Raw genomic sequence first — 15,257 nt, 5'->3', positions numbered from 1 at the left:
GACAAGCATTTAAAGATACATATTGTTTTGCAATAATGGTCTGTTGGAATTAAGCTGTGGCTTAGAGTGATGGGTTTCAAACTGTTCTACAGAACCCCAGGTTTGATGGAAGTTTAGGGGTGGTATGAGGAATAGGGTAGGGAAAAGCTATGCAGGTGGGGCTCAACACTGGGCTTCCCTCCTGCGGGCTAATCAGAGTGGTTTCAAGTTTATAGGTTTTATATATGAAGTTGCTAGTGACAGTCTGTCTCTAAGATTCGTTTTAAAAAGGATTTTGCTGTACAAAATGGTTTGAAAATGACCCTTAGGTGCTTAGATAAGACACTTTTAGAAATGAAATGATTATCTCAAGTTACTTGCAATTATTAAACTGTTACTTCACTATCCTAAGTTAATGACACGAAGGAATTACGTACTTTTTAAAGTCCTTAGCTGATTAGTTAATTGGATCTTTCACCTTCTTAAACACTTAATCATAAAAGGATATATAAAGAAAGTCCATTTCAGTTTAACATGGCTTAGGACATGAAAAATACCTAGTTTAAAAAAGAATAAATCATCAATCCCCTTTGTATAGGTAATTATCATGTTAGATTGAGAATACCTTATTAAATTAGATGTGAAAACTAAAGTATATTAATTGAACTGTGATCCTTAAGAACATCTTGATTGGTATTATTACCTAATGTGTAATTTAACATAGGGTGATGGCTTAATAGGAACAAAGAGAATATTAAGATTACAAAAGCATCAAGTTTCTCGTAGCATCCATTAGGAGTTTAATAGTTTGTTTGAATTTCTTAGGTTCTAGATTTAAGAAAATTGCTTACCCATTGGGATTGGCCACTTTAGGAGCAACTGTTTGTTACCCAGTTCAGTCCGTAATAATTGCAAAGGTAAGTTGATTTTAAGTGAAAGCTGCATTTCAGTATTTGTTTAAACTATTGGTATCATCATATTTAAATGTCATACAGTATCTAGAACATTTAATTTTCAGCAAAATATATTTAGTGTCATCTCTTATATTGGCAAAATCACATTAGCATCTCAGCATGGCAATGCCATTCCTAACTATATGATCATCACAAATAAATAGGATGAATTTGTTTCAATATAATTCATCATTATAAAGGCTGTGTGATGATTAAGTTCAGAGACACTGAATTAAAATTTATGGGGATAGCCCAACCAGTTATAGCTCAGTGACTGAGCATCGACCTGTGAACCAGGAGGTCACAGTTTGATTCCTGGTCAGGGTACATGCCAGGGTTGCAGGCTCAATCCCCAGTAGGGGGCTTGTAGGAGGCAGCCAATCAATGATTCTCTCCCATCATTGAAGTTTCTATCTCTTTCTCCCTCTCCCTTCCTCTCTGAAGTCAATAAAAATATTTTTTTTAAAGAATTTACGGGGATAAATACCATTCTATTGTAGAGTTATGTAAAATTCAAATAACAGAAAATTATACCTGCTGGCAGCTGTCATTTGGACAGATTAACATAATGTAAGAAACAGCCATTTGTTAGGTACCCAGACAAGATAACAGAGGCTTCTGAAAGTGGAAAAAAAAATACAGACACATATACAAACTCAATTTTGAAACCATCTGGAACTAAGTAACATTTCCCATGAAAATCCATATTATGGTTGTTTTGTCATTTTCATGTTAGTTTATCTGCAAATCCAAATATTTTCCTAGTAATTTTAAGAACGTGTTTCAGTATTTTATTTTGTTTTTAACACAGATTCTGAGTGAGGAGAGCTTTATAATATGCAGTCTTTTCTTCCTTTCCTTCTTCTCTTAATTACCAATATTTAAAATATCCCCTCACACTTGAAGCAGTATATAGTGCTACCAAAAGGACTTTCTGTACTTATCATTATGGAAACTCTTCAATTATTTTATGTAAATAAAACTGTGTATTCAGTACTTTAGAATGTCAAGGATATAGCACCCTCTGTAGCTTGTAATATAATTAAATTATAAAGCATATAGCAAACAAACAGAACATTATTCATTAAAACTTGATATACTTGAGATAATTGATGAATAAAATGATACATTTATTTTTTAAAAATATTTCCTAAAATTGATGAAGGAATTAACCACTTCAATTCATGTAATATTAGTACAGAAAGCAACCTTTGAGCTCATTACATTCAACTTTCTCAGTCAACAGTAAGGAAACTGTAGTCCAGAAAAATTTCACGGTATCTATCTAATTTGTCTAGGGCTCTATTCAGCTTCAGGTATTGTATTTTCATGTCCATTTCTCTTCCCAGTGCATGATACTGCCACTGATTCTTTTTGTTTGTTTACAGTAATCATATCGTGGGTTTATCAAATAAAATTGATACGTACTCATCCTTAAATAATTTCAACATTACAAAAAAATGTGTAGGAGAAAACAAACTAACCCCGTGAAATTATTCCATTCAGAAAAACTATCAGTGTTAAAATTTGATAGAATGTTATTCTAGTCATATATTCATGCCTGCATAGAGAGAGAAAAATAGGTGGGTGAATAGGCAGATATGATGTTATAAGAACAAGATCATAGTATACATAGTATGCATTTTATTTTGAATTAAATAAATAAAGTATTAAATTCCATTTACTTTGACAGATGGAAATAAAAAGAAAAGAATTGCTTATCTTTAAATAAAGATTTATATGTTAAAAGTTATTAATATGAATTCCTAAAAGTTCTTTTGAGATTAAATAATAATTGTTACTTAAATTTCTAGAGTTTGGACCCTTGCTTTCTTTTAACTCTCATATAACAATGTCATATGTAACATTTGGCGAATTCTAATATATATATATATATATATTAGATATATATTAGATATTAGATGTGAATATATATTTGTTTACATTAGATATAAATGTATATATCTATAACATGGGTTCTTTTTTAAGTGTTTTTCTTTATTGATTAAGGTATTACATATGTGTCATTATCCCCCCATTTCCCCCAGACACCCCCACTCATGCTCTCACCCCCGTGGTGTCTGTGTCCATTGGTTAGGCTCATATGCATGCATACAAGTCCTTTGGTTGATCTCTCCCTCTTACCCCCGCCCTCCCCTACCTTCCCTCTGAGGTTTGAGGGTCTGATCTATGCTTCTCTGTCTCTGGATCTGTTTTTGTTCATCAGTTTATGTTGTTCATTATATTCCATAAATGAGTGAGATCATGTGATATTTATCTTTCTCCAGCTTATTTCGATTAGCATAATGCTCTACAGTTCCATCCATGCTGTTGCAAATGGTAAGAATTCCTTCATTTTTAAAGCAGCATAGTATTCCATTATGTAGATGTACCACAGTTTTTTAAGCTACTCATCTGCTGATGGGCACTTAGGCAGTTTCCAAATCTTAGCTATGGTAAATTGTGCTGCTATGAACATAGGGGTGCATATATCCTTTCTGATTGGTGTTTCTAGTTTCTTGAGATATATTCCTATAAGTGGGATCACTGGGTCAAATGAAGTTCCATTTTTAGTTTTTTGAGGAAACTCCATACTGTTCTCCACAGTGGCTGCACCAGTCTGCATTCCCACCAGCAGTGCACAAGGGTTCCTTTTTCTCCGCCTCATCACCAGCACTTGTCATTTGTTGATGATAGCCATTCTGACAGGTGTGAGATGTTACCGCATTTTCGTTTTGATTTGCATCTGTCGGATGATTAGTGACTTTGAGCATGTTTTCATATGTCTCTTGGCCTTCTGTATGTCCTCTTTCAAAAAGTATTTATTTAAGTTCATGCCCATTTTTTTATTGGGTTGTTTATCTTCCTTTTGTTAAGTTGTATGAGTTCCCTGTAAATGTTGGAGATTAAACCTACCAGACCGCTGTACCGATTTTTAGGTAATTTCCACACAAAGGTAGAATATTGGCACTAGATGAAAGGTAGACCTATTTTCTACAATGTCTCCAAGTTCCATCTTATTCTAACCACTTGTTTGCATGTAACTAACATTTTTCTACATCATGTTGGTTTTTTCTCTTTAATACTCAGGAGCCCAGGTATAGGGGACAGTTAGGTTCAGGGCCTCAGGTCTGGTAGACTTAAACCCTTATTGGAGATAACATTGGCAAATGTGTTCTCCCATGCAGTGGGCTTTCTTGTTGTTTTGTTGATGGTTTCTTTCACTGTACAGAAGCTTTTTACTTTGATGTAGTCCCATTTGTTTATTTCCTCTTTAGTTTCCATTGCCCTAGGAGCTGTATCGATGAAGATATTGCTTCGGCATATGTCTGAGATTTTGCTGCCTGTGGATTGCTCTAACATTTTTATGGTTTCTCGTATTACATTTAAGTCCTTTATCCATTTTGAGTTTATTTTTGTGTATGGTGTAAGTTGGTGGTCTAGTTTCATTTTTTTTCTTGTGCCTGACCAAATTTCCCAGCACCATTTATTGAAGAGACAGTTTTGACTCCATTGTATGTTCTTGCCTCCTTTGTCGAATATTAATTGAGCATCGTGGTTTGGGTCAATTTCTGGGTTCTCTATTCTATTCCATTGGTCTATATGTCTGTTCTTGTGCCAGTACCAGGAAGTTTGAGGAGAGTGGCTTTGTAATATATCTTGATATCTGGTATTGAGATCCCTCCTACTTTGTTCATCTTTCTCAAGATTGCTGCAGCTATTCGAGGTCTTCTTCTACTCCAGATGGATTTTTGGAGAGTTCGTTCTAGGTCTGTGAAATATGCTGTTGGTATTTTAATGGGGAGTCCATCAAATCTAGATTGCTTTGGATAGTATGGACATTTTAAGGATGTTGATTCTACCAATCTATGAACATGGTATGTTCTTCCATCTGTTTATGTCTTCCTCTATCTCTTTTTTCAGTGTCCTGTAGTTTTCCGAGTACAGGTCTTTTACCTCCTTAGTTTATTCCTAAGTATCTTAGTTTTTTTGGTGCGATGGTAAATGGGATTGTTTTTTTTAGTCTCTCTTTCTGTAACTTCACTATTTGTGTATAAAAATGCCATAGATTTCTTGGCATTGATGTTGTATCCTGCTCAATGCCAAATTCATTTATTAAGTCTAATAATTTTTTATGGATTCTTTAGGGTTTTCCATGTACAGTATAATGTCATCTGCAAATAATGACAGTTTTGCATTTTCTTTTCCACTTTGGATACATTTTATTTCTTCTTGTTGTCTAATTGCTATGGCTATCACTTTCATTACTATTTCAAACAGGAGTGGTGAAAGTGGGTGCTGGGGTCCAACCCCAGCAGGTCCAGGGATCCCCAAAGGTGTGGACGGAGTCGGCGAAGAATGAATGACATGGAAACTGGTTTCAGTTCATCAGCATAGCGAGGTTCTCCCTTCAGGATCTCCAGCGAAGTTCTGGTTAGGAACTCCAGCGAAGTTCTGGTCAGGATCTCCAACCAAGTTCTGGTGCCATGTTCTCTCGCTAGGTTCTCCAGCCAGGTTCTGTTGCCAGGTTCTGTAGCCAGGTCCTATCCAGGTTCTCCCGCCATGTTCTGTCTAGGTTCTCCAGCCAAGTTCTGTAGCCAGGTTCTGTCCAGGATCTTTTGCCATGTTCTCTGGCTAGGTTCTGGTTAGGATCTGATGAGGAGCTGATGAGGAGCTGATGAGGAGCTGATGAGGAACTGATGATGATCTGATGTTTATTGTCTTGTTACATCCGTATTTATACCAGCCGATTTTAATCCTGTCAATTTCTATTACAAAGGTTAGGGCGTTTCTTATCTCCATTCCAGGGAGTAAAGATTATGTAGCTTAACTACCTGCCTGGCACTTAATTAAGGGGTTGTATCCCCTCCCTAACCTCAGGGAAAAATCCCCACCTGGGGAAACAACCTTTCTCGGAGAGGTGACCTTGGTTAAGACACATGGCGCTAAAGAGAGCAAACATATTAAGAACAATATGCTATATATGCCAGGTCCCTTGAAACATATGCTGTGCAGATGTTTCTTTCCTGCAGCGACTGTGTCAAGCAGCAAGGATGGACCGGCTCCCGGCAAATTCCCCCTTTTTTGACCTTGGTTAAGACACATGGCGCTAAAGGGAGCAAACATATTAAGAACAATATGCCATATATGCCAGGTCCCTTGAAACAGCAAGGATGGACCGGCTCCCGGCAAGTGGGCATCTCTGTCTCGTTCCTGTTCTTAGGTGAAATGGTTTTAGATTTTGCCCATTGAGTATGATATTGGCTGTAGGTTTGTCATATAAGGCTTTTATTATGTTGAGGTATGAACCCTCTATTTCCATTTTGCTAAGGGGTTTAATCAAGAAACGGTGTTGGATTTTGTCAAATGCTTTTTTCTGCATCACTTGATATGACTATGTGATTTTGATCTCTCAATTTGTTTATGTGATGTACCACGTTTATTGATTTGTGGATATTGTACCATCCTTGCATCCCCGGGATAAATCCTACTTTGTCATGGTGTATGATCTTTCTGATGTAATGATGGATCCAATTTGCTAGAATTTTCTTGGATTTTGGCATCTATGTTCATGAGGGATATTGGCCTGTAATTCTCTTTCATTGTGTTGTCTTTACCTGGTTTTGGTAATAGGGTAATGCTGGCTTCATAGAATGTGCTTGGAAGTGTTCCTTCCTCTTGAATTTTTTGGAATAGTCTGAGGAGGATAGGTTTTTGTTCTTCCTTGAATGTTTGGTAAAACTCCTCTGTGAAGCCCTCTGGCCACAGGCTTTTAATTGCTGGAATCTTTTTGATGACTGCTTCAATTTCCTCCATAGTTGTCGACCTATTGAGATTTTTAGAATCTTCCTGATTGAGTTTTGGAAGGTTGTATTTTTCTATGACTATGTTCATTTCCTCTTGGTTGTTTAGTTTATTGGAATAGAGTTGTTCATAGTATTTTTAACAACCCTTTGTATTTCTGTGGGGTTTGTTGTTATTTTGCCTCTTTTATTTCTGATTTTGTTTATTCGGGTCCTCTCTCTCTGCTTCTTGGTGAGCCTGGCTAGAGGTTGATCAATCTTGTTTATCCTTTCAAAGAACCAGCTCTTGGTTTCATTGATCTTTTGTAATTTTTTATTTCATCTCTATGTCTTTATTTCTGTTCTGATCTTTATTATCTCCTTCCTTCTGCTCACTCTGGGCTTTTCCTGTTGGTCTCTTTCTAATTCTTTAAGTTGTAGAGTTAGATGATTTATTCCCATTTTTTCTTGTTTTTTGAGGTAGGCTTGTAGAGCTATGAACTTCCCTCTCAGGACTGCTTTCACAGTGTCCCATGGATTTTAGATTGTTGTGTTTTCATTGTAATTCGTTTCCAGGATGTTTTTAATTTCTTCTTTGATCTCTTTGGTAACCCAATCATTGTTTAATAGCATGTCATTCAGCTTCCAAGTGTTTGAATATTTTTGGCTGTTTTTGTTGTAATTTATTTCTAATATTGTGCCATTGTGGTCTGAGAAGATGCTTGATATGATTTCAGTCTTCTGAAATTGGCGAGACTTTGCCTGTGACTCAATATGTGGTCATGAAAATGTCCCTTGTGCACTTGAGAAGAACATACATTTTGTGAACTTTGGGAGTGAAATGTTTTGAAGATATGTTTTGAAGATGTCTATTAAGGCCATCTGATCTAGTGAGTCATGTAGGAGTGCTGTTTCTTTGCTGATTTTTTTTTTTTTTTTGTCTAGAGGATTTATCCAGTGATGTCAGTGTGGTATTAAAGTCCCCTACTATGATGGTATTGTTTTCAATCTCTCCCTTGATATCTTCAAGGGTTTTTTAATGTATCAGGGTTATATGCTCTTGTTTATCGATCCCTTTAGTATTATGAAATGGCCTTCCTTATCTCTTGTTATGGCCTTCACTTTGAGGTCTATTTTGTCCGATATAAGTATTGCTACCCCAGCTTTTTTTCTCATTTCCATTTGTCCGAGAGATATTTTTCCATCCCTTCACTTTCAATCTGTGTGAGTCCCTTGTTCTGGGTAAGTCTCTTGTAGACACCGGGTCACTCTGGGACTGTTTGTAATGGTAGCAAAGCCTTCCTGGTTAGGCGAGCCCAGTTAGCCTGCCGCCGAAGGTCCTGTGGGATCTAACTGCCTCACTCACACACACACACCCCACATGTCCACTTTCTCCTCTTTGGCTCCCTCACTCACTCACGCTCTCTCCCTCACTGCCGCCTTCTTCCTGCCTCTCTAGTTGAGTCTGGAGTGTTACTGACCTGTTCATGGAAGGAGTCTTCTCTCTGGGTGTCTGGTTATGTGGCTCGCTCTCTACCACATTGGTCAAACAGGATAAAATTCACCTCCAGAAGACATGACACAAAGGCAATCAAACACGAATGTACTCATTACACCGATAACCCCAATATAAGTAACCACCAAAGAAAAGAGAATTAGGGGAGAGAAAAGAGAGCACAAGTGAGGTCGAAGAGAGAAAAGAATGGTATGATAGAAAAGGAAAAGAAAAAAAAGGAATATATATATAGATAGATAGATATATCTATCTATCTATCTATCTATATATCTATATATATAGCTATATAGATATATATAGATATATATATCTATATAGCTATATATATAGATATATAGATATATAGATATATATATATATATATATATATATATAGAGAGAGAGAGAGAGAGAGAGAGAGAGAGAGAGAGAAAACACCAGAGAACAAACAGATAAACCAAAACATATGAGTATGGGTCTCTTAGCTAGAAGTCAATATCATCTTTCTTATAGTTAGTCATATCTGTAATATATCTTCTATTGTCTCAGTTTAGGTTTGTAAAAAATGGAATGAGTACTTAAAATCATTTTGCAAATAATATGAGTATAGAATCCTATTAGATTTTTGTTATTTGTCCCAGTCTTTTTTTGTTGTCTTGGTCACCTCTAATTTGATAGCGGTTATTTTTTTTGGTAATTTACTTAAACATTTTAAAATTAGATTTATTGGGTAACATTGGTTAATAAAATTATATAGGTTTCAAGTGTACAATTCTCTAATACATCGTCTGTATATCACATTGTGTGTTTACCACACAGAATCAAATCCCCTTCTATGACCATATATTTGACCTTCTTTAAACATTTGCTACCTTTCTTCTGGTAACCATCATACTGTTGTTTCATTTTTTGTTTGTTTGTTCATTTGTTGCTTTCAACTTTATATTCCATGAATTTGACCTTAAAGGCAAAAGCAAAAATAAATGAATGGGACTGTATCAAACTAAAAAGCTTCTACACAGCAAAAGAAACTATCAACGGAACAAAAAGGCAACGAACCAAACGGGAGAAGATATTGCAAACAACACTTCAACAAGGGATTGATATTCAAAATATATAAAGAGCAGATACAACTCAACAACAAATAAAACAATGATCAAATTAAAAAGTAGGCAGAGGACCTAAACACAAGTCTCCCAAGAAGACATATGAATGGCCAATATATATATAAAAAGATAAACAATTTCACTAGCTATTAGGGAAATCAAATTGAAACTACAGTGAGATACCACCTCACTCCTGTTAGAATGGCTATTATTGCCAAGACAAGTAATAACAAGTGTTGGAGAAGCTATGGAGAAAACAGAACCCTCATTTACTGCTATTGGGAATATACACTCGTATGGCCACTATAGAAAACAGAATGGAGGTTTCTCACAAAATTAAAAATAGTTACCATATGACCCAGCAACCCCTCTTCTAGGTACCTACCAAAAAAAATTGGAAGACATTTATTTGTAAACTAGAGGCCTGGTGCACAGATTTGTGCACTGGTGGGGGGTTGTGGCCTGTGAGGATCAGCCCGCTGCAGGAGTGCCACTCATCCCGGTCAGCCAAGCGGCTGTGGACCTGCCCTCTGAGTGGCTGATGAATGAGGAAATTAATCTGAGCTGATATTTCATGGTAATGTCTTGGATAAAGGTTCGTTCTGTGTCCTGGAGGAACCTGGTGGAGAGCTTTGCACCTGAAAGCAACTCAGTTAATGTCCTTGATGTGTGATGCCAGGTCGGTAACACCATCAGGGATGTTCAGGGCAGCGTGCTCCAGGATCCTCAGCCATCAGGACAGCCTCCCCGGGGGATCCACAGTCACATCCCATCTTGCCATCTGCCTATGCCAGCTCCCCACGCTCTTTCATAGAATACACCTTAGAGGGTCTGCATCAGCTGGTGGGGTCAGGCCAGAGTCTGGATTGTCTCAGGTATTTGATAGGTGCAGAGACTCAGCCTCACCCTGGGCCTGCTAGCAGCCACTAATCTCGGTCAGTCCAGCAGCGGTCCCACTGGTGGTCATTGCATATCATAGCAACTGGTCGAGCGGTTGTTCCGCTGTTCAGTCGCTGGGCTTTTATATATATAGGTAAACACATCCCCTATGTTAACTGCAGCATTATTCACAGTGACCAAGATATGGAAACAGTGGAAGTGTCCTTCAATGGGTGATTGGATAAAGAAGATGTGACATATATACAATAGAATACTGCTTAGCCATAAAAAAGGATAATATAGTGCCATTTGCAACAACATGAATGGATCTTGAGAATATAATGCTAAGCAAAATAAATCAGATGGAAATAGTCAAGAACCATATGAATTCACTCATTTATGAAATATAAAACTAAAAATAATACACTTTTGAGTATGTAGCTTAATTTTTCTATACACAGCAATTCTTTTATACATATTTCATCCTGTTTTGTTACATTTACATTGTTTAATTATAGTAAAACTGATGTAGAGACTTGGAAACAAATACAACTTATTCTTGGTAAGCATACAAATCACCCAGTATTTGAGCATAGTGGAGAGTATCCACTAGCGATGAATATTCAGCATTACATGAACATCATTTATTATAACTTTTTAAAACATCTTTAACAAAATAAGTCTCTTAAAAGGAAGTCAAGTGAACCCTGGCTAGTTTTGCTCAGTGATTAGAGTGTTGGCTATGCACACTGATGGATCACAAATTCAATTCCCAGTCAAGGGCACATACCTGGATTGCAAGTTCGATCCCCAGCCCTAGTTGAGGCACGTGAGGGAGGCAACCAATTGATGTGTCTCTCTCACATTGATGTTTCTCTCTCTCTCTTTCTCTGTCTCTCTCCTTCCCTCCCTCCTTCCTTACCTTTCACAGGAAAATATCCCAGGGTGAGGATTAACCAAAAAAGTCAGGGAAGAGCTCTTCTACTGTATGTATAGAAGTAAAGGTCCCATTCCTTTCAAGATTCTCCAAAGGGTCTATGATGTTGAAAAAGTTACAAAACAATATCCAGAAGGTCCTTTGAGAAATAAAAGTAGCACTCCACTTATTCACCATTTGGGATATACACTTCAAGAGTGTATTACTCTTTGCTTTTTATATTTTTCTTCACAATATTATAACTTTTAACTTATGTAATGAGTAATAAGTAATGTGTCTTTGAAAGTTATAAAACAGGAATAAACTTATCTAATGTTTTGAAGCCTATTTTTAAACTTGAAGACATTTAGAGATATATGTTGTTTCTGTATTAAATGACTCAATATTAGAAAATGGTGGATGCTCCCCAAATTTTACATTTTATAGAGTTAGTACAAAATTTCTGGATTTGGCATGAATACGACATTCATTCAACCAGTATTTGTTGTCCATCTACCATGTATTTTTAACTACATAGCATAGACAATGAAATAGACCAAGAGAACAAAAGAGAATGTTCAAAACCAAATATATTGAATGTCTTTATATACATTACTAGAGGCCCGGTGCACAAAAATTTGTGCACTCGCGGGTAGGGGGTCCCTCAGCCCAGCCTGTGCCCTCTCGCAGTCTGGGACCCCTCGGGGTGACCACTTGCTGGCTTAGGCCTGCTCCCCGTGGCATTGGGCCTAAGATGGCAATTAGACATCCCTCTGGCAGCCCGGCAGCCCTCGGGGGATGTCCATTTGCCAGCGGGGAGCAGACCTAAGCTGCAGTCAGACATCCTTAGCGCTTCTGAGGAGGTAGGAGAGGCTCCCACCACCACTGCTGTACTGGCAGCCATCAGCCTGGCTTGTGGCTGAGCAGAGCTCCCCCCTGTGAGAGCGCACTGACCACCAGAGGGCAGCTCCTGCATTGAGCGTCTGCCCCCTGGTGGTCAGTGTGTGTCATAGTGACCAGTCATTTCCAGTCATTCTGATGTTAGGGTCAGTTTGCATATTACCCTTTTACTATATAGGATAGAGGCCTGGTGCACAGGTGGGGGCTGGCTGGTTTGCCCTGAAGGGTGTCCCAGATCAGGGTGGGGGTCCCGCTTGGGTGCCTGGCCAGCCTGGATGAGGGGCTGAGGGCCGTTTTCAGGCTGGTCTTTGACTGAAGCTCCCAGCCCAGCCGTGGGCAAACTACGGCCCGCGGGCCGGATCCGGCCCGTTTGAAATGAATAAAACTAAAAAAAAAAAAAAAGACCGTACCCTTTTATGTAATGATGTTTACTTTGAATTTATATTAGTTCACACAAACACTCCATCCATGCTTTTGTTCCCGCCCTCCGGTCCAGTTTAAGAACCCATTGTGGCCCTCGAGTCAGAAAGTTTGCCCACCCCTGTCCCAGCCTCTCCTTTTTTTCTTTTTTCGTTTATTCTGGGATTTATTTACCTTCTATAGCTGTCACTGGAGCTGAGAGCCGGCTCCAGCTCTGAGGCCTGGCTCCAGCTCTGAGGCCGTTGCTGGCTGAAAGCAGGTATCTGGGTTTGTTTAGCTTCTATAATTGAAACTCTGTTGCCATCACTGGCGCTCTAAGCTCTGAGGCCGTGGCCAGCTGAAAGCAGGTATCTGGGGTTTGTTTAGCTTCTATAATTGAAACATTGTTGCTTCCGGAGCTCAGAGCTGGGCCACGGCAGGCGGGGAACCTTGGCTTCCTCCATCACTGGAGCAAGCAAGCCTCATGTTCGCTTCAGCTGCGTGGCTGCCGGCCGCCATCTTTGTTGGCAGTTAATTTTCATATCCTGCTGATTAGCCAATGGGAAGTGTAGCAGAGGTATGGTTAATTACCATGTTTGTCTATTATTAGATAGGATAGGGCAAAAGGAGGGTATGGTAAAGCTGGCATTTCAGATCAGTGTGGAAAGAAGTAATGGAATGTTCAAGAAATGTGTTGGAATAATTGGAGTTTTGGAAAAACACTTAATCCTTTACCAAATATTATGTAAAAATAAGTGCCAGGTGGAATAAAGATCTAATCATAAAATCCTTTCTAATAAAAGGCTAATTAGTATGCAAATCAATCAAATAGCAGAACGACCAGTCACTATGATGTGCACTGACCAGGGGCAGATGCTCAACACAGGAACTTCCACCTGGTGGTCAGTGTGCCCCCACAGGGGGAGCGCCGCTCAGCCAGAAGCTGGGCTCATGGCTAGGCAGAGGGCACAGGCCAGGCTGAGGGACCCCCCTAAATGCACAAATTTCCTGCACTGGGGCTCTAGTATACTATAAAAATATTAGAAGCAAAAACATGGATATGTGTGTAATCTTGAAATAGGAAAGGCCTTCTTAAGCAAACAACCTAGCAGCTATCAAAGAAAACATGTAATGTATTTTCCTACATCAAAGTAAATACACTTCTATTTATTACGGTATACCATACCCAAAGTTAATAGACAAATGAAAAACTAGGAAAACTATTTTCAACATATATAACAAAGAATTACATTATATCCTTCATATATTAAGAGCTTCTATAATTTACTTTTTATTTTTGTATTTAAGTACAGTTGATATCAATATATTGGTTATTTTAGTTTTACGTCTATAATGTAGTGATTCAACATTTTAATATCTTACAATGTGATTGCCCCATTAATTCTAGTAGTCTTCTGTCATTGTAAACTTATCACAATATTAATGAGTATACTCCCTTTCCCCTTTTCACCCCCTCCTTTCTGGTAACCATTTCTTTGGTCTCTGCTTCTATGAGTCTGTTTTTGTTTTGTTTGTTTTGTTTTTTTAGATTCCAAATATAAGTAAGCCATTTGGTATTTTTCTTTCTCTGCCTGACTTCCTCTAAGAAAATGAAGAAAGTATATAAATTTCAGATATTGTATTCTTCATTTCTAACTGGTTCTTTTTTATGGTTTCTATGTCTTTTTTAATGCTTGCTACATCTTTAAGTTCTCACTGAGGTCATCCATTCTTCCTTAGGTCTTTGAGCATCCTCATAACAATTGTTTTAAACTCTGCATCTGGTATCTGGGATGCTTCCATTTTATTTAATTATTTTTCTGGGGATTTATCTTTTTCTTTCATTTGAGGCATATTTCTTTTTTGTCTCCCCATTTTATCTCTGTGTATTAGCTAGATCTGCCATGACTCCCAAACTTGTTATGATAGCTTTATGATGTAGGTGTCTTGTTGGGCTCAGTAGAACAATCTTCCAGATCACCTGAGCTCTGGCTTCCATCTTTGTGGGTTTTGTGTGGGTTATCTGCACCCTCCTGTTATAATTGAGTGTTGAATGCTATTGGTCCTTGGTTTGGTGAACTTAACTCTTCAGGCTGGTTGACTATAAGGATAAACCCTGAATACCGTGTATAAGACATTGTGCAGTGACTGCTCCCCTAGACAGCGTTGTTCTCAGAAAGTCAGGTGCCTGCTGGAATCCCCCTTTGCGTGTGCTGCTTGTGTGGCTAGTTGGGTCAAGCTCTGGTATGGTCTGAAGCCCACCACTGGTTGTGTTGGTTCTAGGTCCACTTGGACAGTGTTCAGGTATAGGTCGATATTAGACATGTGTAACCAGCCTTGGGCTACCTGTCTGAAGCTACCACACTAATCACTGTTTGTGTCTGTGTCTACTGGGCCTTGATATGCATGGGAGGGCCAATCTGTGTAAAAGGGTTAGCTTCCTCCAACTTAGAGCTGGGGAAGATCTATAAAAGGTCTGAGGCTCCCTGAGGGCCACCTCCCCTTGTTGACTACTCTCCCTCTAAGATTGGTTGATCTTCCTAAAGAGTCTTCAAAAGAAAGGCTGTAGAGTGGTCTCAGGATGGCCACAACCCACAGACCCTTCCACAGGTTGTGAACTCAGTAGAAAGGGGTTATTGGGATCAGGAGGATGGAGCTAGTGGGTCCCTTACTCGGGGGCTGCATAGTCAGGCACTCAATGAGGGGATAGTTGCCTCTACTCAGTCTCTGCAAGAGTCTTCAACTTTAGCTCCCCCAGGAGCAGAGTGGAGGGGGACAATGGGAGGAAAAAAGGAAACATCTGTTTTCTTTCAACAATAAAGATAAATTTTTAAAAAATGACATTGA

General features: G+C 38.5%; 1 protein-coding gene across 2 annotated transcripts in view; it reads left to right on the top strand.

Moving 5' to 3' along the window:
• The window catches only part of APOOL (apolipoprotein O like), a 97,173-nt gene that overhangs the window by 63,071 nt on the left and 18,845 nt on the right, over positions 1 to 15,257 (top strand). For both annotated transcript variants that reach the window (XM_006082807.3, XM_014465047.2), the window contains one exon: positions 805 to 896. In XM_006082807.3, the coding sequence (XP_006082869.1) occupies positions 805 to 896 (92 nt within the window). The remainder of the gene's footprint in view (positions 1 to 804; positions 897 to 15,257) is intronic.

This window comes from Myotis lucifugus, unplaced genomic scaffold (assembly GCF_000147115.1).
Source record: "Myotis lucifugus unplaced genomic scaffold, Myoluc2.0 scaffold_4, whole genome shotgun sequence".
Taxonomy (NCBI): Eukaryota; Metazoa; Chordata; class Mammalia; order Chiroptera; family Vespertilionidae; genus Myotis; species Myotis lucifugus.
Note: the sequence above shows the minus strand (reverse complement) of the source record. Positions and strands in the feature narration are given on the sequence as shown.